The sequence below is a fragment of the Daucus carota genome, chromosome 7 (assembly GCF_001625215.2).
Source record: "Daucus carota subsp. sativus chromosome 7, DH1 v3.0, whole genome shotgun sequence".
Classification (NCBI taxonomy): Eukaryota; Viridiplantae; Streptophyta; class Magnoliopsida; order Apiales; family Apiaceae; genus Daucus; species Daucus carota.
The window spans coordinates 7,445,629-7,468,187 of NC_030387.2; the positions used below are offsets into that span (position 1 = coordinate 7,445,629).

At 32.6% G+C, this 22,559-nt stretch overlaps 1 protein-coding gene and 1 pseudogene across 1 annotated transcript; one reads left to right on the forward strand and one right to left on the reverse strand.

Moving 5' to 3' along the window:
- The first annotated feature begins 405 nt into the window (after positions 1–405).
- Positions 406–10,276, forward strand: LOC108194568 (CBL-interacting serine/threonine-protein kinase 14-like; annotated as a pseudogene).
- A 6,682-nt stretch (positions 10,277–16,958) lies between these two features.
- On the reverse strand, positions 16,959–19,000 carry LOC108194124 (cationic peroxidase 1). The gene is made up of 4 exons (XM_017361024.2): positions 18,740–19,000; positions 18,009–18,200; positions 17,763–17,928; positions 16,959–17,467 (listed from the first exon to the last, which is right to left on the reverse strand). The coding sequence occupies exons 1-4, from the start codon at positions 18,956–18,958 to the stop codon at positions 17,082–17,084; spliced, it is 963 nt and encodes a 320-aa protein (XP_017216513.1). The 5' UTR covers positions 18,959–19,000; the 3' UTR covers positions 16,959–17,081.
- Between the last annotated feature and the right edge of the window lie 3,559 nt (positions 19,001–22,559).

Here is a 22,559-nt window from a genome sequence, read left to right on the forward strand (position 1 = left end):
ACAAGACTCATCAACTGCTAGTGAATATTGTACTATCAACTGATAAATATAGAAGCTATCAACAGCTAGTTAAGGAGATATCAATAACTACTCAAATGACTGATTTGAAGATTATCAATTGATAGAAATAGTATAGTGAATAAGAGAAATGTTACATGGGTTGTTCTAAAAATTACATTAAACATTGTATTATGTATAGTAATTTTCTTCTTAAATTTATTATGCATTGTATTATCGTGATTTGTGATGTCCGTAACCTGTACTCAGTGAGCCTAACCAGTGAATATAGATGCAAGGTACATACAATTAATAACTGAAACAAATTAGGAGTAGTTTGTTTTTCTATAACGATACTAGAGGGTGTTGTTATACGATATTTTTGAGGTTGTTTTGTATTCTAATCAGATGAATAAACAAGATTATCTCGCCGGGAAAATAACAGAGGTCCATGTAATAGACTCACAAATTAGAGCCTTCTCCAAAGTGTATCATGCTCAGATCGATCAGACTAGACACAGCGTAGCAATAAAAGTCATTAGTAAACAAAAGGTGATCTCACGTGCATATTAAGCGCGAGATTTCTATCACGTGACGATTAAATCATCCAAATGTTTTACGAATCCAACAAGTCATGACAACAAAAACTAAAATATACTTTCTACTTGAATTTGCTAAAGGTGATGAATTGTTCACCAAAATAGCCAACGGACGTTTCGACAAAGATCTCTATCGTAACCATGACTTAAAGCCGGAGAATCTTCTCCTGAATGAAAAATGGAATCTGAAATTCATGGATTTCAGACTTTATGTTTTATCCGATTCGGTCCAATCTGATGAACTTTTGCACACACTATGTGGAAATCCTGCTTATGTCACTCCTGAGTTACAAGAAAAAAAGGTTACAAAGAAGAGATAATGTTGATATTTGGTCATGCGACATCGTTCTGTTGGTGTTAATCGCTGGTTATTTGCCATTAAATGATCCTAACTTAATGGTCTGGTATCGAAAAATCTATAAATGTGAATTCCATTTTTCGAAATAGACTTTCCCGATTTAAAGCGGTTATTGTCTCAACTTCTCGATACAAATCCTGGCACAAAGTTTACTGTTGACAGAAGTATCAACGATCCTTGGTTTCGAAAAGGTTACAAAGAAATTAAGTTCTATGAAGAACACATGGAACTGAAAGATCACGGTGACAAATATTTAAATGCATTCGACATCAGTTCATATTCATGTTGCATTGATTATCAGGTTTGTTTAAAGATTTGGATAGTTGGGTAAGAAGGGAGCGGTACTTATGGGTCGAGCCTCCTTAAAAGATAATTGAGAAGATTGAAGAGCTTGCAAGACGGTGAATTTGAGGATTGTAAAAAGTCATAGTTGGGGTGCGAATATTGATGGACACAATTATGATTTCAGTATGATTGCTAGGATTTATCGATTAACACATGAATTTGTTGTGGTGGAAATAAACAGAGTAACAGTTGGTACGGAAAACTGCAAAAATGTGGTAGGACAAATTAATACCTCACATAAATTGTTTACCAAACCTCTGTCGAGAGAGGTAGTGAAGACAACTAGTTGGGAACTGGGACTAAAATCCATTTATTAAATTATTTAGTAATGGTAACCCAAACTTTGCTCTAGTAAGTTATTAGTATAAAGGTTTAATGGGTAATAAGAAGTTACTAGATAATTGTAGATATTGACGTAGTTGGTCCCAACACGTGGTGTCAATATCATCCGTATGTGCGAAGATTGAGTTAGACTCTTAATTAAATGTTTTGACTATATTGGTAGTGTGTTGAAATTAATCGAAACACACTAAAAAAATTCACCTACATGTACTTAAAAGTGATTCCGCTTCTTACGGGAGTTATGGATTTACTTTCAAGAGAGTTCAAGAGAACATGAGCATGAACACATGGGTATAATAGTGCAAAACATTTGAGAATTACTACTTGGAACATTAAAACAATGATAGGTTCAACATTCTCCGATTTATTGTACAGATGACTAGTTTAAAGCTAAGGCAACTAGAATTCTGATAAACTTTGAGATGCTAGTACTAAGAAGAGGTTTAAATCAAAAGATACCTTTATTATTTGTCTAATTTTGTTAAGACTATTGCTCCTATAAACAAAAGTTGGGGATTGTTGAATTGTTTTTTTATAAAACTAATAAAATGAAAAAGATATTTGTGAAAAAATGTTATATATCTTTAAATATTTTATATCTGAAGGAGGTGAGAAAATAAAAGTTGAAGATAATGTGCGATTTTTCAAAATGAAACTCCTAAAATTAAATGGCTATATTTATTGGCATAGTCATAAATTGAATTAAAATTGAGGAGTTACATTTCTTGAAAACATATTATATATAAAGACATATTTTGTATATAATATACGAGATACAGAGTTGTCTGAGTTTTCCTATAAAACAATACCTTTACACAATTATCAATTCTCGTTCTTAAATAATTAGGAAGGAGATGAATATTGCTAGTTGTCATCATTCACGCCTTGTTGTATCTTGTAGGAATAATTTCGCTAGTAATCTCTTAGCAAATTATCAAACAATTGGGGCGAAATAAATTCTTAAAAAAAGTGATAGTATAACACCTCAAAGCAATTTATTTTAATTATTTTTGCAGAAAGTTGGTGTTCTGAAAATTCCCTCTACCAATTGCTTGATCAACAATTTTAAGAATTTATTGTGCCAGTGATGGAAATGTAGTCTCTCAAATTGATGAATCAAGATATGGTGAAACTCGATAGGTTTGATGGAGGCAATTTTTCGCGTTGGCAAGACAAGATGAAATTTCTTCTTACGTCGTTGAAAATTTACTATATATATCCACGACCTGGATCTGTCACCTATGCTTGAGAAGCCAAAATCAAGTAAAGACGGTGTTCTTCCAGATGAAGCCAAAGTTGATGGATTGAGGAAGTAACTTAAGTTGAGGGAGGAAGATGAACTCTTATGTCGTGGACATGTTCTCCATACTCTCTCGGATCGTCTCTATGACTTCAATAGATGAAAATGGGAAAGGAGAATTTAAGAGCCCTTCAAGTGCATGAATTACAAGTGATTGTGTCTAAACTTATTTATTTCGAAATTGAAATTTCGGAGGCTTTTCAAGTTGGTGCTATTATTGCAAAATTACCACCATCATGGAAAGAATTCAGAAAAAAACTGATTAGAAAAAGTGAGGATATTTCTTTGGAACAATTACAGAAAATTCTTCGTATCGAAAAAGAATCTCTTAAAAGAGATGTGGGAATTTCTTGTCAATTTGACTCCAAAGTTAATATCATTGAGGGAAATAATTTTATACCGAAAAATCATTCCTTATAAACTAAACAGAATAAGGAACAATTCAAAAATAAGGGTAATAATTTTAAGAAAAAGGGAGATTGCGTTGTTTGTGGTAAGCCTAGACATTTTGCAAGAAATTGTCGCTTTTGGAAAACTCTAAAAAAGGCTACTGCAAATATTGTTGAGGAAAAGAATCTGGCTGCCATGATATCCGAGCTTAATTTAACTTTGACGAATCAGGGTTGGTGACTTGACTCTGGAGGAACCTTTTATGTATGCAAGGATAGGTCATTGTTCAAAACATTCGGGCGAACTTGTTTGTTAAAAAGGTACAAATGGGTAATACTACATGCATTAACATTGCCGGTTATGAACACAAGTGGCAAAAAGTTGACTCTTTTTAATGTTTGTTTGTCCCTGATATGAGAAAAAAATTATTTTCAGTTGAATTTTTTTTTTTTGTAAGTTCAGTTGATTAACTTTGTAAGATATGATTTCGAGTTATTTTTTAGAGTGACAAGTTATCTTGTCCAAAGATGGTACGTTTGTAGGAAAAGGTTATGGATCTATTAATATGATTAAATTTTCTCTTAATAATGAAAAAAAATCTTCTGTTTATATGGTTGGGTCCTCTTATTTTTGGCATGACCGTTTAACACATGTAAGTTTTAATTCTTTGCAATAGATGAAGAAACCGAGATAATAAATTTTACTGATGTACTTGATAATTAGGTATTAGTGGGCCAATTCTTGATTCTTAAATTCTATCAAATATATGCATATATTAAAAACAAAGGGGGAGGGAGAGACGCGGGAGGGAGGGAGAGAGAGAGAGCGCATCACACACATCACATCACACGCATCACGAAGCATCACACACATCACATCACACAATCACGAAGCAGATCACATATAATATAACAAATTAAGATCACAGTAAGATATATAACAAACCAGAGCATCACACACATCGCATCTATTTGAGCACAATCACGAAGCAGATCACATGTAATATAACAAATCAAGATCACAATAACATATACAAATCAGATCACAATAACAGGCATCAGATCTGAGAGGGAGCAAGGAGAGAGAGTAAATGATTACGAACATCACATCTATTTGAGCACTAAACGATAACGAAGCAGATCACACAAATCAGATCACAGTAACATATAACAAATCACATATAGGCAGCAGATCTGAGAGGGAGCAAGGATACGAAGCCATTAAATCAGGCAGAGCTAAAGGGAGAGATGAGAGAGGGGAGGAGAAAGGGAGAGTACCTTGATTAGGTTACTCAATAGCCACATGTGACTAAATGAGTGAGTCTTTCACTTAAATTTTCTCACCGTCACAGATAAAACGTGTTCATCCATCTACTCCTGCCATACATCATATAAATACCATTTGACGAATTAATAATGGTGATTTCGGCATAGCATAAAAATATACAAGAGAGTGATTAAAAAAAATTGATCGAAGTGTGTGTGAGAGAGATTGATATATAAAATGTTTGTTTGCAAGAAAAATTTTGTGTATGTGTGATGGATTGATGCTTTAAGAGTTTTTAACCTTCTGCGCTCGTACTTGAACAATGCTCACTTAGTGCTCACTAATTATGTGATTATTGAAACAAAAAATCTTTTGGAGTTCTCTTTTTCCAAACTTCTTCTAAAATAAAATAGTACTCAATCTTAATTAATGTTGAATCCTACTTTATTTTTTTAGTTCAATCCCACAACTCAATATGGAATCAGTGTATTATATCTAAGCATAATGCATATTACCTGGTGTCCATTTTGTGTAATAACGTCAGGTTGAACTAATTTTGAGGGGAGAATGTTAAGATTTTTTTTATTATCATATTTCTTGATAATCGTGTGCTATTTATGCAGGCATGATTTTTCATCAATGTCTCACATAAATTCTAAGCAAGCTCAAGCCTGCAACACCAGTAATGAGGTCTGTAATAAAGGTGTGCCCTGTGCTCTTTCTTCCGCCATGTCATCTTTGCATTGTATTCCATCCTTTTATTATTCTCTGTCATCTTCCACAAATACACGCCACCATGCATATTTGACAAAATTAGGCAGTATGTTGTTAAAAAGCAACACTACAATACTTAAGATTTGTGTGAGTATGTATATCACAAAATATGAATCAAAACACACAAACACACACACACACAGATTTATATATATATATATATAGGGGGGAGATCCTAAGAAAACCTAACTTATCGAGAAAATCAAGGAACTCATTTATTTACCGTTGCATTTTGGTCTATTTACCGTTTCATTTTGGTCTAATGGCTATTATGATTAGGAGATTTAGTTAAATTTGAAAATAAGGACATAACTGAAACTTGACACTATAGCTAGTTATTGCACAAATACAAATTTCATGATTGGTGGGGATTTAATTTGGTAACATTTAATTACAAATATGCAAGATTGCCCCTCTTAATTTTAAATTTAATTGTATATTCTATTTTATTAATTAACGGCATCTAAGAGGGTTTCTCGGTTTTCTTGATAATGGAGTTTTCTCTGAAACCTTACTCAATTTACATACACACGTATGTTTCTGAACTAAATTATAATTTTTGTTTTGGATGATGAGTTGGTGTTCAGTTGTCTGTACAAACATATAAATAGTAAACACTATTTGAAATATATGACCATACATGGATTGTGGAAATGCAGAAATAATAATCAGTGGGGAAAAAACCAGTCAACAAACTCAAATACAAGGCTCGAAAGAAAGAGGCTGAGATGGAATGATTTCACAAATTTTTACTAGTTAATCATCTTCTCATATGCTAGATTTAATTCTCATCAATTATAATTTTTACAAGTTAGAACATTATTCTTATGATAGATTTGATTATTTTCAATAACTATACCAATCATATTAAAAGTGAACAAATAAATAGATATGCTACTAGTGTTCTTGGTGGCTCCGATGAATAAATAATTAGAATGTTAAATTATGTTATTAAAAGTAGCTTTTTGTATATTGTTGTTGTTGTTTTTTATGAGAACCTGTGCTGTAGTGGTTTGCTGATAATTTAATGGAGTTCTTTATAAGTAGTCAGATTATAGCTGAAAGAATGATATCACGTTTCTGGATGTTTTGTCTTAAATTATGCAAAAGTGTTTATATTAGTTATCTCTGTAAATGAAGGGTTTTGAAAAACTGGTCTTACCAATCGATTTCATGATAATAAACAAATAACCAAAGTAATGATACATTTTAGCAGGCCCGGTTCTGAGGGTAGGCCAGAGGGGCAATGGCCTAGGGCTCAAGACTAGGAGGGGCCCAAAATTATTAAGTTATTCAATTATATTACTTTTTTGTCAAAAAATTATTATTTTCATTTATATTATTATTTTTAATGTAGAAAATATTAAAATTATTTTTGTTAAAATAATTATTATTTTTAAGTTATTTTTTTTACATAGAAAATATTAAAATTGATTAACAAAATAATTAAATTAATAAATAATAAAAATGAAAGAAAATATTAAAAGGCAAGAGATCTTGTCGATAAGAAAAAATTGATACACAAGAAATAATACAACAGATACATAACACATTACACACCCAAATACTCAACCCAATTTTATTTCAGCGCTGCTCGTCTCTCCTTCTCCCCTCATCTCCATCCCTTCTGTCTCCATTAAATCTAAATACTTCCGAAAAACAAGGCGTTATAACCATTAAATCTCTTGGAATCTTCATATATTCTTAACTATGACAACTATTTCTTTCTACAATTTGAATAGAGATAAGTTGTAGTTGGAGGTGCATCACTTGTGAGTTTTATCATCTATGAATTGAAGTTATTCAGAGATTTTGCAATTGATAAATCAAGGGTTTCTTGGTCATCAATGATTTTGCATCTCGGAAAACTCGTAGAACTTATTTTTTATGAAATGTTAGATTGTGTATTATGTCATTACTTATAAATTATTTGAAACTTTTTTGTAATATATTTTAGTAAAAATTTGATGATTCGAATATTTTCAAATTTTTTAAGGGTTCAGGTCCCTGACATATCATTGTCAGGGACTGTTTAGTTAGCCTACAGTTCTTGGGCCGTTGGATGAATATCCAGCGACCAGGATTATATTAAAATTTTAACATGTCCAGCGTTTTTTTACCGCTGGACCGGGATCTTCTCATGGCCGTTGGATATTCATCCAACGACTCAAAACCTGTGTGTTACTTAACTCCTCCACAGTCATTAATGATTGTGGACCGCTACCCATTTTTTAAAAAGGGTCCCAATTTTTTTTTTTTGCCTAGGGCCCCCGAAAGTTCAGGATCGGGCCTGCATTTTAGGACTTATGATAGATTACCATGTTATAGCTTTTATAAATTTAAGACTTAATAATCAATTTAAAGAGTTGTGTGATAGTATAAAAAATAAAAACTCTGTTAGTTGTTGCTAGTTTCTCTCTTCGATTAATAATATCTAGCTAAGTTGTTCTTGACATTGAGCTTGGATTGTCTTATGTGCACATAAGTGAGCTAAATATAGGACAATAAGCTACTTTAACACTTTAAGAAAGATACTATTAGTGACAACTAAACAACAATACCTAATCACAAATTGGAAAGCACCAAGAAAACCGTAAAACCAAAAATGATATTCAAATTTGCATAGATTTCATTTAGATATAAGCATCAGTGGTGGTGAAGAAATATTTTTCAAGTGTAAAAAAGGATGCTAAAATTTTGGATTTAATATATTGATATTTTATTAGTAGATATTTGAATGTGTATTTGCCGAGAATAAAAAATGACGCATTTGAGATGTTTAAAATTTATAAAACTGAGGTTGACAAATAACTTGAGAAAGATTGAAGTGTTAAGATCAGATAGAGGTGATCAATATTTTATGCATGATTTTAATGTATTTTGTGAAAAATGGAATCATTCATCAATCTAGTGCACCATGTACTCCTCAACAAAACATACTTGCTGAGGAAAAATAGAACCCTTGGTGAAATGGTTAATTGTATGCTTAGTAAGTCAAAATTTTCATTTAATCTGTGGGGTGAAGCATTATGTTATATTCATAAAAGGATTGTCTCACTAAAAACAAAAAGGTTACCTTACGAGATTATAAAGGAAAAAAATCCATATATTTCATATCTTTAAGTGCGGGGTGTTTGGCATATTACCTAGTGGTTGATCCCAAAAGAACTAAACTTCACTACAAAAAATCCCTGAATCACCAATGAAATTTCCCAACAGAAACAATTTCGTGTTAATTTCTGAACGGAATACTGACCATTTTTTCTGCAGGAGAAGGTCAAAACGTCAACAACAGATTACGAATGGTTTACTAACTAATATTTACCAACGGAATATTTCGTTGGGACACGGGGGCGCCAAAAATATCCCCCTAAGTTGTAGTGACAGAATTATCAACCGATTACCAACGGAAAACTTAGCATCCGAATACCAACAGACTTGTTACAGATTAGCGACGGAATTTCCGTTGGTAACTTGGTGATGAATTCGTCATTATTTTTGTTGGTAAATCCATTGCTAATCTATCAATAAAATGATAAGCTAAGTTGCAAATAACATATTATTATAACTGTTGGTAAGCCGTTGGTAAAGGAGATCAGTCATCATTTTATCCGCTGGAAATTCGATGGTAAAGTACATCTGTTAACATTTTTACGTTGAGAATATGTTGATAAAATAGATCGGTCAGCATTTTTCATTTGGGATAATGCTGGTAAAGTAGGTCAGTCATTTAATTCCGTTGACAATTCGTCAGTATTCGAAACATACTAAAAGTTTCAGCAGACAGTTTCATTATTTCTTTCTTTGGTTTTTACAGTTCCAACACCTTATTTTCTCTCTAATGGCATCCGAAAATAGCTGAAATTTCACCTCAATTCCTCCCATTTGCATAGAAGCTTTACTTTATTCTTGTAAAGTAGTAATTAATTTCTATAATCATATTATTGTTGTTAATAAATTTTTATGTAAGTGGTCTCGAAAATGAATAATAACCGATCTTGGATGTATGAGAGGATTGATTATAAAGGATATTTGAATTCTCTATTTATTTTTGGTGTGGAAGAATTTATGAATTATGTTATATCTCAGCCAACTTCTATAGGTGGGACAAGTATATAATGTCCTTGTCCAAAGTGTAAGAATCGAAAATTTTGTAATGGAGATATGGTGAAGCTACATATACATACTCAAGAATGGATTCGTACCATGTAAGATTATTATGTATGGTATCATCATGGAGAGTCATACATTTATAATGGAAATGATGAACATCGTTCAACATATTATTCAAATATATCACGGGGCACAAATTATTCAAATATCTCAAGGGGCACAAATTCAACTCCGGCCGATATTTATCTTGTTACACATACAGTGAAACATGACAAAAAGACCTTTGTTACCAAGAAAGCAGAACAAGTATATGTGAATAGTAGTATGACTTTGTTTCAAGCAGTACCGTTGTTATTTGTATTTTTGTTTTCTCATGTTGTTTTTGCTTAAAAATTTATATTGTGAGAAGTATTCTATTTCTTTTACAGAAAAGGGTTGAGAAACTACGTGAGGAACGTTCGGCACCTATTGAAGGTTCTGATGAATCTAAAGTTGTTGATGAAGACCAATTGTTTCTTGAGGTTGTTGGAGGACTAGACAAAAAAAAACAAAGGTTATGGCCTTGGTTCATTGCAAAGAGTTATTTATGAACCAGAAACTAGGGGCACTCGTTACAGGGGCTCCAACTTCAACAATGAAGAATACAAGCAAATGCAGTTGGATCTACCGGACATGAACAACCAAGTGAAGGAATTGCAGGAGCTGAAAAACCAAGAATTTGAAGAGATGAGAAAGCAAGAAGAGGTGAAGAGCCAACTTGCTATGGTGTTTAATAATCGGAATGGAAATTGAACATTAGTTTAAAAAAAATGCCTGCCTTTTATATATTATGTATTAAGTTTGTATGACTTATGACTTATAAATTAAATTTGGATGCTTGGATGTTGCTTTTGCTTGTTAATTTATGTTATTTTTTTTATTTAATTAAGTAATTTATTTTAATAATTTTATTAATTGGATAATAGAGGGATGTCGAAAAGATTTAAATGTACCCATTAAAATTAAAAAATTATTTTAATACAGTTTTGCCAACCGTTTTTACCAACAAAACGTAACTGAAGTATATACAAATTAAATTTTAATCTTTATTTACAACTTCCCAACGGAAAGATGAAGCAAAATTGTAGGCATTCTGTTGGTAAAGTTACCAACCGAATGTCATTTTGTTGGCATTATACCAACAGATTTATGTTTGTTGGGAAGTTAACAACGGAAAAATTATAGGCATTCTATTGGTAACGTTACCAACTGAATGGCATTCTATTGGCATAATACCAACGAATTTATGTCTGTTGGGAAGTTACTAACGGAAAATTCATTAGATATGAATTTCTTTTTAAAGTCAACAGCCTCTTAATCTATTGGTAATCGGTTAAAACATTACCATCGGAATATATATTTCATTGGAAAAAATTTACCAATGAGGATATGAATAACAAATTTTTTCGTTGGCAATTGTCTAGGGATGGCAGAAAAGACCGATCCGAATGGATACCCGATCGTTTCGACCCGAATGGATTTTACCGAACCCGAAATTTTGGATTTGGATTTGGATTTGGATTTGATTTTTAGACCCGAACGAGTTTGGATTTGGATTTGGATATTAGGTATTCCGTATCGAAACCCGACCCGAAATCCAAAACCGATCCGAACCCGAACCAAACCCGAAACCCGAAATAAAATCCGAATAATATATATAATATTATATATATTATTTATAATTTATTGGTCCATGATATATATAAATAGTTATAATTTCAATTTGAAGTTATTATTTAATAATATAACTATTATAATAAATTACTAAATACTAAATATAATAGTATATGTATATAGTACTAGTAATCACGAACTCATGACGTGCACATGTAGTCAGGAGCAATACTCTCAACTCTCACCTCTCACAGAAAAGCAAAACCCCTCTGTTCATTTTTCATCTCAGCCCTTTTGCCCAAATCTCTCACAAACTCGTATATGTAAAGAAATCAGATCAGAATCAACGGCCATGTCTTCTCAATCGCAACTAGCAATATTCCGATCACGAGTATCCAGACCACCGCCGTCGAGTCACAAGCTCCGGTGACCACGCCGGCGTTCCGAGCGTTCATCTCCAACATCTCCGAAACCGTCCGGGCCTCGCCGCGCGTCGCCCTTGACACTCGGATTCGCAAGCACTACACCTACTATCTCTCCGTCGTGCAGAAATTCGGGTCTGGATAAAACCCGAACCGATCCGAAATCCGTTGGATCGGGTTCGGGTTTTGTTTTTCAAATCCAAACGGATTCGGATCGGGTTCGGGTTTAGTGAAAATTTTCGAGTTCGGGTTCGGATTTTACAGATATCCGAACCGATCAGACCCGTTGCCATCCCTAATTCCGTCCCAATTTTGAAGTAGCAATGGAATATCACTTTTACCAACATAAATTTCCGTTGCTATATCGGATTTTTTTGTAGTGCTTGGAGTTGAGCCTAAGAAGTCTTTATTGGGTATACTGGTAATGCATATAGAATTTTAGATTTAAATGCAAGACAGTTGCAGAATCAAGGGATATTGTATTTTTCGGAAAAAAATTTCATCTTGACAATAAAATAGTGTGGGAAGATAATTCCAGTATTCCTAGCTGTAGAAACTGATGTAATATATAAACATATATAAAATTGTTTAGTATAAACTAAGAATGGAAAAACTAAATATTGCTCTTGAAAGAGTTTCTTACGACTGGAACTTGTGTTATTCATCTGCAAAAATAGCAAACATTACACAAATAAATAGACTCCACGAGAGAACAGATAGACTCAACAAACAGAAACCTACTTTCTAGGACATTACATAATAAACTCCTAAACCACTTCTACTATTAAACACTCAATCACAATCCTAAAGACTCCGTAACACAAAAGTTAACCTGTCTCACTTATTCAAACTAATACTACATATCAATAACTCAACTAATAGTTCAAATAATAAATAAATAAAATAATAAGTTTAAGATTAAATTCCAATAGTCACCCCCTTAATCTTAAAATTGCCATCAACACTTTTGGCTTTGAACTTAGCCCGTATGGCTATCAACTGAGCCCGCATGGCCGTTTATTTGCCTGTTTGACAAATCACTTCATTGCTCGTCTGACACTATATTTATTTACCCATTTGGCACCTTTTGTTTGCCCGTCTGGCACATTGCTTCTTTGTATGTATGGCACGTCACTCATGTCTATAATAAAGCTAGTTCATCATCCTCGATCTGTGCAAGGTTCACTTCTTGTCTCTTCTCTCGTTCTCGTCGTGGTTTACTACATTTTGAAGCATAGTGACCCATGATGTTACAGTTTTAACACTTTATCCTACTCGTCACGGAAAGAACCACCTCTGGCTCTTTGATTCTAAGATGCCAAGGGAAGTTGTCCACCTGCGCTCTAGTTCCTACCCTTCATCCTTAACTCGTGAGCCTTGAGACGACCTACTACCTCTTCAAATGTCATGATTACCTTAACGTTTCCTAATTGCTCTATGTTTGAAGCTATTTGTAGAAACTTATCCGAAACTGCACGTAGAATTTTCTTCACAACACTCGATTCTTCCATTGTTTCTCCCAGGACCCGCATATTAGTCACAATCCCGCTCAACTTCATACAAAAATCCTCAATCTTTTCCGTTTCATTCATGATTAGGGACTCCAATTCTCCCGTTAACGCCTGCACTTTTGCTTCTTTTACTCATTCTACACACATACACATCGTTTTAATCGCCTCTCACGCCTCCTTAGCAATTTCTTTCTCCGCAATAGTCAGCAACACATCTTCAGGGACCACGTTGTATAGTTGCTTCTTGTTAGCATTGGATAACTTAAACCCACAATGCATTGTTTTGTCTTGGACCTTTCCATGACTTTTTTCATTGTATTTGGGTTAATATTTCAACCTGGCTCTGATGCCAAGTGTAGAAACTGATGTAATATATATATATATATATATATATATATATATATATATATATATATATATATGGGTTGAGTTCCAGAGAGACCCTTCATCTCAAGAGACCTAAGAGACCACATCTAGACCGTTGATTAACTAGTATTTTAATACATTACTAAATACATCCTTTCAATGGTATTCCAGTAAATATATAGTATAATGAAGGCTTTCACATTGTATTCTAGCTACCTGCATACGGTCTAATTATTTTTATATGGTATGTTGCTAATATTTAGGGATTGCATTAACTTTTCTATTTTGGAAAGAAATCATTGTCATTTATTACATTATGAATTCAAATTAAACACTGAATACTCTAGTATTATACAATCATCTTTAATCTAGCCAAATTTGGTAAGATTTGTCCTTTTATTATATTAGTTAGAGTATATATCATAATTCTTTGGATTCGTTTAAAGAACACTAATTTAAACTTCGATTATTTTTTTCTGTTCTTTTAATATTTTTAGAACATTAACGTTCAAGATGTTATTATGATCCTATGACAGAATTCAAAACACTTGATATAGAACACAATGTTTGTAAAAAAAAAATATTATTAGATCTCTCATTAGAACCTTGTATTTTAGAACACCTCAATCAATCTCCATAATAATCAAATTAATAAATCTCTATCAGTAAATTTTAAAATAAACACAACCGTGTAGTTTTTTGAGAACACCTTAATGAATCTCCATATTAATCAAAATAAGGAATCTCTATTAGTAGATATTAAAAAAACACAACTATGCATTTTTTATTCTATTGCAACGTAGCACCTTAAAGAATCTCTACAAAAGAACATATTAAATTCATATTTGAAAATTTTAAGGTAGTAGGTAAAATATACTATAACTGTAACGAAAGTATGAGATTTTGCAGATATTACAAGTTGAACTCTATTGATATTGTTGTAATTTTAATTTTTTAATTGTAATATTTAAATATAATTATTCTTATCACTTTCACGAACACGTTATGGAATCTCCATATAAATTAAACGTTAGATTTTTAATACAAACTTTTTCAAATCTCTATTCACCTTCCCAAAAGTCCAGATAAATTTTCTCACTTTTTTAATAATAATAAATTTATGAGAGATTAATTTGAATATCTAGTGAAATATTTTTTTTAAATTTTATAACGTCAATATCTAAAAGAATTAAAAATATATTAACTACTTTTAATTGATGGTAAAAGGACATTATTGATTTTATTATGTATTTGAAAATTGTTAAAAGTAGGAATTCAACTAAAATTAAACGAAAATGAATAACTCTTAACACTCCCTTTACGAACAATTTAACGAATCTCCCTATCATATCTTCTCACCTTAAACCAGCTTTTGTTCTATCAAAAATAATACAAAGAGATTTAATTTTATGTTGTGTATAAGGAACACCTTAAAGAATCTTTTGAATTTAAGTTAATAATTTAATAAAAAGTATAAATTAGACAATAAAATATAGTAATAAGTACAATATATTTTGCGGAAATTACAAGTGAAACCTCATTGATATCATTGTAATTTTTTTTATTTTGATATTAAAATGTATTTATTCTTATCACTGTATGAACAAGTTATGGAATCTTCATAATTAAAATATTAAATAATTAATAGCAACCTTTTCAATTTTCTACGTGAAATTCTTATCATGTTTCTGATAAACACCTTAAAGAATCATATGTAAAATAATATAGGAGTAAACGTGAACTCATAATAGAGAAGAAAGATAGATAGTTAAATTATGAAAAGATTTGTTCTAATTATGGGAACAATATGCAATCATGATCTTTAAGTTTCTTTAGCAACTGAAGCGTGTGTTTTGCAATTATGGAAGATTGTGACACATAGTAATAAAACTGATTAGCATTTTAATATGGTAATAATGCTGATTGAATACACATTTATTATGTATATGGAAATCGTATTTAAAGTTGACAAATACTATCCTTGCAGTGTTAAATATGTATTAATACTAATATAGATGTATAAAATTTAAGCCATAGGATCAGATAATAATCAATGGTCAGATGCACGGTCTCTCAGGTCTCTCTCTTAGCTCTGGTCTCTTTTGAACCTTCTCCTATATATATATATATATATATATATATATATATATATATATATATATATATATATATATATATAACTGCTTAGTAAACACTAAGAATGGAAAAACTAAACATTGCTTTTGAAAGAGTTTTCATACGACTGGAACTTGTGTTATTCATCTGTAAGAGTAGCAAATATTACACAAATAAATAGACTCCACGAGAGAACAGATAGACTCAACAAACAGAAACTTACTTTTTAGGACATTACATGATAAACTCCTAAACCACTTCTACTACTAAACACCCAATCACAATCCTAAAGACTCCGTAACACAAACGTTAACATGTCTCACTTATCCAAACTAATACTACATATCCATAACTCAACTAATAATTCAAATAATAAATAAATAAAATAACAACTTTAAGATTAAATTCCAACACTAACTCTAGCACTTCAGACAACAGCTCAAATAAAATTATAGAGAATAGTGATGATTCTTATGTGGTGGAGTGAAGAAGAAGTGTTAGATCAAAGAAAGAAAAATCACCATACCCTTATTTTATTTTTTAGAATATATAGTGTGTCTGCTCGTGAAATTGCCGGTTTCTCAGCATTGCTAAAGGACATTAGTCTCAAGAACCTGACTTCAACTGAGTTAGGTTGTGACAATCAGGTAGCCTTAACTATTGCAGCTAATCTTGTATTGCATGAAAGAACCTAGCATGCGAAAATAGATTATTTTTACATCAGGGATTAGATAAAAGTTGGTCTCATTGGCACTGTTCATGTGCCATCTTCAGAGCAAGTTGCTGATGTTTTCACTAAGGTATTAACTATTGAGCAACACCATCTTTTGTACAAGTTTTGAGTTGTTTTTCCACCACCTCCAACTTGAGGGGAAGTGTTGAGGGGACCTCATGTTGCTGCCCTGTCAAATGTTTCTGCTTGGTTGTTATTTATGTTTCTGGTCTGTCAAATATGTGTGGCCAGGATTTAATCTATCTCTCTTGTTATGTTGAGACAGTTTTGCACACTTTTTGTTTTTTGTCTTATGTTTAATTTTATTTGTCTTCCAGCTCTCCAATGTCTTTGTTATATTGTAAACATCTGCTCTCATTATGCATTGAGAATGAAATGATAATGAACTTTGCTTTCTGTCGGTAATTGTGATTTCTTGTTTTATAAACAAGTAGTGCTAGATGCATAAAATTGTGTACAGAAAATTTGTACATACTGACATGACAATTGATGTGGTGAATATTAATCGGAGTTGTTAATATAAATACAAGAGGATCATTCCAAATTAATTAACCCCCCACATATCATTATGTACAAAATTTTGTACACAATTATATATTCCAAACATTTTCTTTTATAAACATTCTCCATCAAATCATTTCACTCTTATAAATACAATTACTAATACACAAAAATACAAATATTTAACAGCTGACATTATAACGAAAGCTAAAAACGTGGGCTCAACCTCCTTATTATATGTTAACATAATTTGGAAAGCAAAACTGAGATGAAACACAGTAAAGTAAATACAATCCCTAGTTCGTTTTCCTGCAATTTTTCCTGATCTGACCATTGGTACCCGTGAGGGGGCTAAGGTTTCCCATCTTTACCATTGCAGTGGCAAAGTCAGATAAGAATGTAGCCTGGTTTGAACTGTATGAACTGACTTGAGCATCGGTGGAACCGTTATTGAAGAGCTGTTGATCCGAATGAAGAAGACCCTTGAGGCTTACCAAATTGGTGAAATATGAGTTATCAAATGTTGTTGCACTTCCAATGTCAAGAGGAGCTAGGTTGTTGTTTCCGCCTGAGCTAGGACATCTACCTTGCAATGTCGTCTTGTATGCAGCTTGGATATTGGCTTCATTGTAAGCCCTGTTTCTGAAGTTCTGGCACCTGGCTTGACCTATTGTGTGAGCTCCTGCACATTAGTAATATATCTTTGTTAACATATGCCGATTTCTTTTTTTTTTTGACAATTTAGGCTTATACGCCTTACAATGAGTATCTGTTCTAATATTTTTCGGGATGAGCCAGAGTCGAACCCGGGTGTCCTGGCCAGGGACAACAGAGGATAAATTAAGCCACCACTGGGGCTATCCGATGGTGCTCATATGACGATTTCTTAGTTATTAGTTTATTATACCAGAGGAATCTACTCAAATCTCTATCGCTTATAAGCACAAGAGGTTTATGAGTTTTTCTTATCAATGCACCTGAAAGTGTGACCATCTCTTTGGTGGTAAAACCTTTCTTGGAGAATGAAGATATGAGACCACTGAGATTCAAATTGGGACCGGGAATGTCGGAGTTGACGGTACTCAGACTTGCTGTAGTCGAATCCCTTCGGCCCAATACCACTGTCCAACTATTTCCACCAAGCTGACATCCAAAACAATTATAAATGATATATTCAAATCAAATTAAGTAACTTAATTGGTTACAAACTTATATTCACTTACTGCGACAACGGAATCTCTGGCGGCCACAGCTAAGATATCCGCACAAGACACAACTCCGGCGCATGAACTCTCGAGGTTCGTTTTAATGGTATCCACAACATCGAAACCTCTCAATGATCCACTGTTTGTAGGAGCCGTTTTCTCTCCGGTAAAGTTGGCAGTGTCGTCTAGTAAGACTGAAGCATCACAACCCTGCAGTTTCATATATGCATCTCAAAGTTAGCTGGTATACCAAGTTATATATTTAACTATCATGTACATATGCATGCAAGTTTAAACATGCATGTCTAAAATTGATCATCGTACATATATATACTGAGAATTTTAATTTTTCATATTTGAAGTATGCTTATATTAGTCGCACCAAATATACTTGAAGCAAGGAATAAACATATACTTTATACTTCCTCCGTCATAGCAAGTTGTTTATGTTCACTGTTTGCACGCATTTTGAGTCTCGTATAAGGTATAGTTCCATAATATTTTTTTTAATTTTATTGAATAAAAGTTTAAATGCTAAACTTTTGTTCACGAAAAAAAAATTCAAAAAAATATTATTGAACTATTTTGAAGCTTTAAAATACGTGTAAAAAAATAACGTAAAAAACATGTTAGGACGGAGGGATAACTAAAATTGTGAGCATGTGCATGTGTGTAAATACGTGTATATAAGGAGAGGATAGATAATTTAGCAAAAAAAAAGGAGAGGATAGATAGGGTGTGGAACATGCATTAGCAAAACAGTCATGGAAGTGAAGGCGAAGCAAGGAAGCTCCCATGCGAGCCTCGCTATTTACAGCAGATGTCACGGCGGATTTGATAATTGAAAGGGCATTCGGGCATGAAGATGAGTAGAATGTAGAAGACAACTGAGCCGAAGCTATAGTGAAGAGCAGGCTTATAAAGCACAAGTATAATTTAGTAGCTGATAACGAAGATGATGCAGCCATCTTTTGCTCTTAACTCGGAAATACTTGTGATGAGTTTTCGATGATTTGTGCTTAGGATCCTTCACGTATTTATAGCTGGAAACACATAGAAGATGTGATGCAAGTCAAACATAACCGCACAAGTCGTCCAAAATTTGGGAAAATGACACACATGATATACGATGTTTTTTTTTTTTAAAACCGGTGTCCCGGCCAGCTTGCGTGCACCTCGACTAGTTCGATTAGACTACTAACACACTCATACCCTGAGCATGGATATAGGATGTTTTGTGTCTGTCTAACTAATTACTTCTGAGAATAACTCATTTATTTCTAGAAATGATATATATTATTATGTATTTTTTTAAAATAATTAATTTATTTCGGTAAATAATGAATGTGAAGGAACTATTAAATATTTTTTTAAAAAAAATATTATATAAACATGGAATTTTGTAAGAATTAAGTACTTTAATTTTTATTCCAAACAAACCAAACAGCGTCTGCAAGCCTCCCTATATAGAAAGTCCACTGCACCTGGTTATCAGTGAAATAACGACGGAGAGGAATCGAATTGCAAATGATTTGCATGTCCGCGAAAAAAATTGATCCCGTTCTCATTGCCTGGAATGCTACAAGTTGACTTTGGAACTTAATAAATTAGTTGTCGTGACACTGAGTTTTCTGGAAAACTTTTGACCTGTCATTTTATGATCGACTCTGAAAATCAATATGATTAGTGGAACATGTTGATTAAAACAGAAGTTAAGTATTTAGCAAAAAGAAAAAAAAAACAAGGAGTTGAGTAAATCTTGATAAACATAGATATTATAGGAGTGGTCTTCTCCTGGATCCTGTTTATAATAACCAAGGCAATAAATGTTTCAGTATCACTTAAAAATAAGATTTGTATAAGATTCTCCATCATTTGTTGTTATAATATCCGTGTGCATGATATGTTATACAGTACTCTATATGATAATTTAAAATAATAATAAAATTAGCTTATTTTATTATTCCCATATTTTCTTCTGGTTCATGATGTTCTTACCTGAAGTAGAGGCTGGTTTTAATTTAACAGATTTATGACCAAATTTTGCTTCTTTTTTTTCTCACCAGTTTTACTATAATTAAGTTGTTTTCGATCAAATATCCTCAAAGTTTGTGTTCCTTTAATAAAAAGTCCCCGAAGTTGTTCCCAACGTAAATCAGAAGATTAATTACTTGCATAATTATGATTATGTTTACGGTCCTCATATTCTTAGCGATCATACCCAAAATTCTATATGAAGAAAATTGCATCACGGACTCTAGATGTTTACTTGCTAGTGCAATATGAACTTTTTAAGTCAACTCATGAAGTAGGTCAACTGCAGGCTACAGCACATTCAGCAGATGAGGACAATGTATGAAGGATTTTCATATCGAGTATTCCACGTTTTCTTCTTCGCGTGCAAATGGTATTCGATTAATACCAACAAAATAAGGGTAAAGCATTTGTGCATGAAACGAATATATATAACGCGTTTTCCATTTTCTTGTGTCCTGTTACTAGCCCACGAGTTCTTTTCATTTCCAAACTCCAAAGCTCCCAGTCCCACCATGGAATTGAAATGCCCCACACGCTTATTTTATATTAGTATTTTATTGTAAACATAAAATTTTGAATGGACAACTAAAAAATATGATATATGAAATTTAAGAAAGAGTAAACAACAAATGGCTGAAGTCTGCCAAATTTTGCAGAGTGGCTAGACTTTTAAAACTACTGAGTTCACTTCCGTCTTTTAATAAAGTGACGGATGTGAAGTTTCGTTAGTTTTTTTCCGTTAACTCTAAATTAAAAAAATAGATAGAATAGTAAAATCATCCCAAAAGTCCTATATAAATACTATCAGAATTAGTAAAATTTAATAAGCCACCACAGCCGGTCATTTTTATATGGTAATTTCACAAAAAAAGTTGCTTTTTTTTACTACCCTCTTTGAAAAACCATTCACCTATTATACAATGCCCAAAATAATTATATACCCAACATCATTATATTAAAGAAGGAAGGGGTATTAACAAAAATTAAAATAATAAATATCCTAAAACTGCATAAGCAGCATGTTAACACGGTACACAATTTCAAGTCCAACGGCCCTCTTAATTTCAACGAGTATTTACAAAAAGATTACATAAAATTCATGCTAACAAATAATTATCGATTCTAATTAGTACATACATAAATAATCTACTAATTAAGAATTATGGATAAGCGGATAATAAATCAAATTCCTATCATCATCATCTCTACAGGAACTTCTGGAATTTCAGAAGCATTGTCCTAGACAATAATCAAAAGTAGTCAGCTAAATTAATTATAAGCAAGCATAGCTGGACTACTTCACAAAATCATGAGAAATATATAATTTAGTGGATAAGAAAATAATACAATCACAAATAACATGGCCATAAATAAAAGCAAATAAGGCGGGCATCGGAGGACTCAGGTAACATGATCATCATGTAATCCTTAATTATAAAGCTACCATCACAATAATGAATCTAAAAGAAAATTATAAACCATATATTACTGAAGTCCAAAAATTCTTGCCAGACAAGAAAACTCAAAAAATTACTATCTTAAAGCATCTCCGAGGGGAATATGTATAATGGTTGGCTATATTGATTGGCTAAATTCATTATGTAAATTTTTTGCTAATGGCATGACACAAGAAGCACCAAAAACCAGTAATTCAGCCTACCTAAGCTCCTTAATAAAGGAGAAACAAGTTTGTGCTAGTCCAGATGACCTGGGAACTCATCGGAAGCTATAAAATCATGCAACTGTCAATTAAAATGAGCTTAATAGAATAAAACTGGCGAACATTTCTTGCGAGAAAAAACATAATGTCAATCTAATATGCGTTGCAACATGGTTGAACAAAAATATGTTATGACCTGGCATTCTCTTAAACACCAAACAAAACAGGGTGTTTGGATGATTGGTGGGAATGGGAATGGGGGGTATGGGAATGGAGGGTATGGGAAATGGTAAGCCAAGGGGTGTGGAGGTATTAATTTACCCTTCAAGAGGGAATGAGGTTCCCATTCCAAGCAAAAATTTTACTAATCCAAACACATAGTTGGTTCCGATTCCCATTAACCGGGCTCATTAACCATCAACCAAACGCCCCCTAAGTAAAATTTACTTGTGATCATAAACACTCTCTAGTTTCTCACCATTTTTCTTACAATATTGTTATTGTTACAGGATGATGCTCATATTTTTTGCAGGGAATCCCAGGTGAATTTTATCCAGTAATCTGTACCTCACTCTTTATTAGCTCTTCTATAAATCCTTATTTGGCTGTCAAATGGTTTATTTTAATTTCCAGATAAAAGATGAAGTCAGGGGCGTTCTTGAATTCATTAAATACACCTATGATGCATTTGGCTTCGGTTTTGAAGCTGAAGCTTTCGATGGTGAGGAGCTGTTTCTTTTTTCGTACTTTTAGTTGCTGTGTGAATTATTAATATGCTAAGTGTTAGTTGTTAGAATATGATCCTGGTAAGCCCTCCTTCTAACACCTTGAGGTTTTAGGAAAATTGATCACTTAACACTCTCGACCCATAA

Bases quoted from the DNA above. Each gene is read 5' to 3' on its own strand.
- LOC108194124 (XM_017361024.2), bottom strand. From the start codon at position 18,958: ATGGCTGCATCATCTTCGTTATCAGCTACTAAATTATACTTGTGCTTT. The intron at 18,201-18,739 runs GCATGTTCCACA...ATGAAACTGCAG, and splicing joins TCCATGACTGTTTTGCTAAT to GGTTGTGATGCTTCAGTCTT. The intron at 17,929-18,008 runs GTAAGTGAATAT...TTTGGATGTCAG, and splicing joins CCAGAGATTCCGTTGTCGCA to CTTGGTGGAAATAGTTGGAC.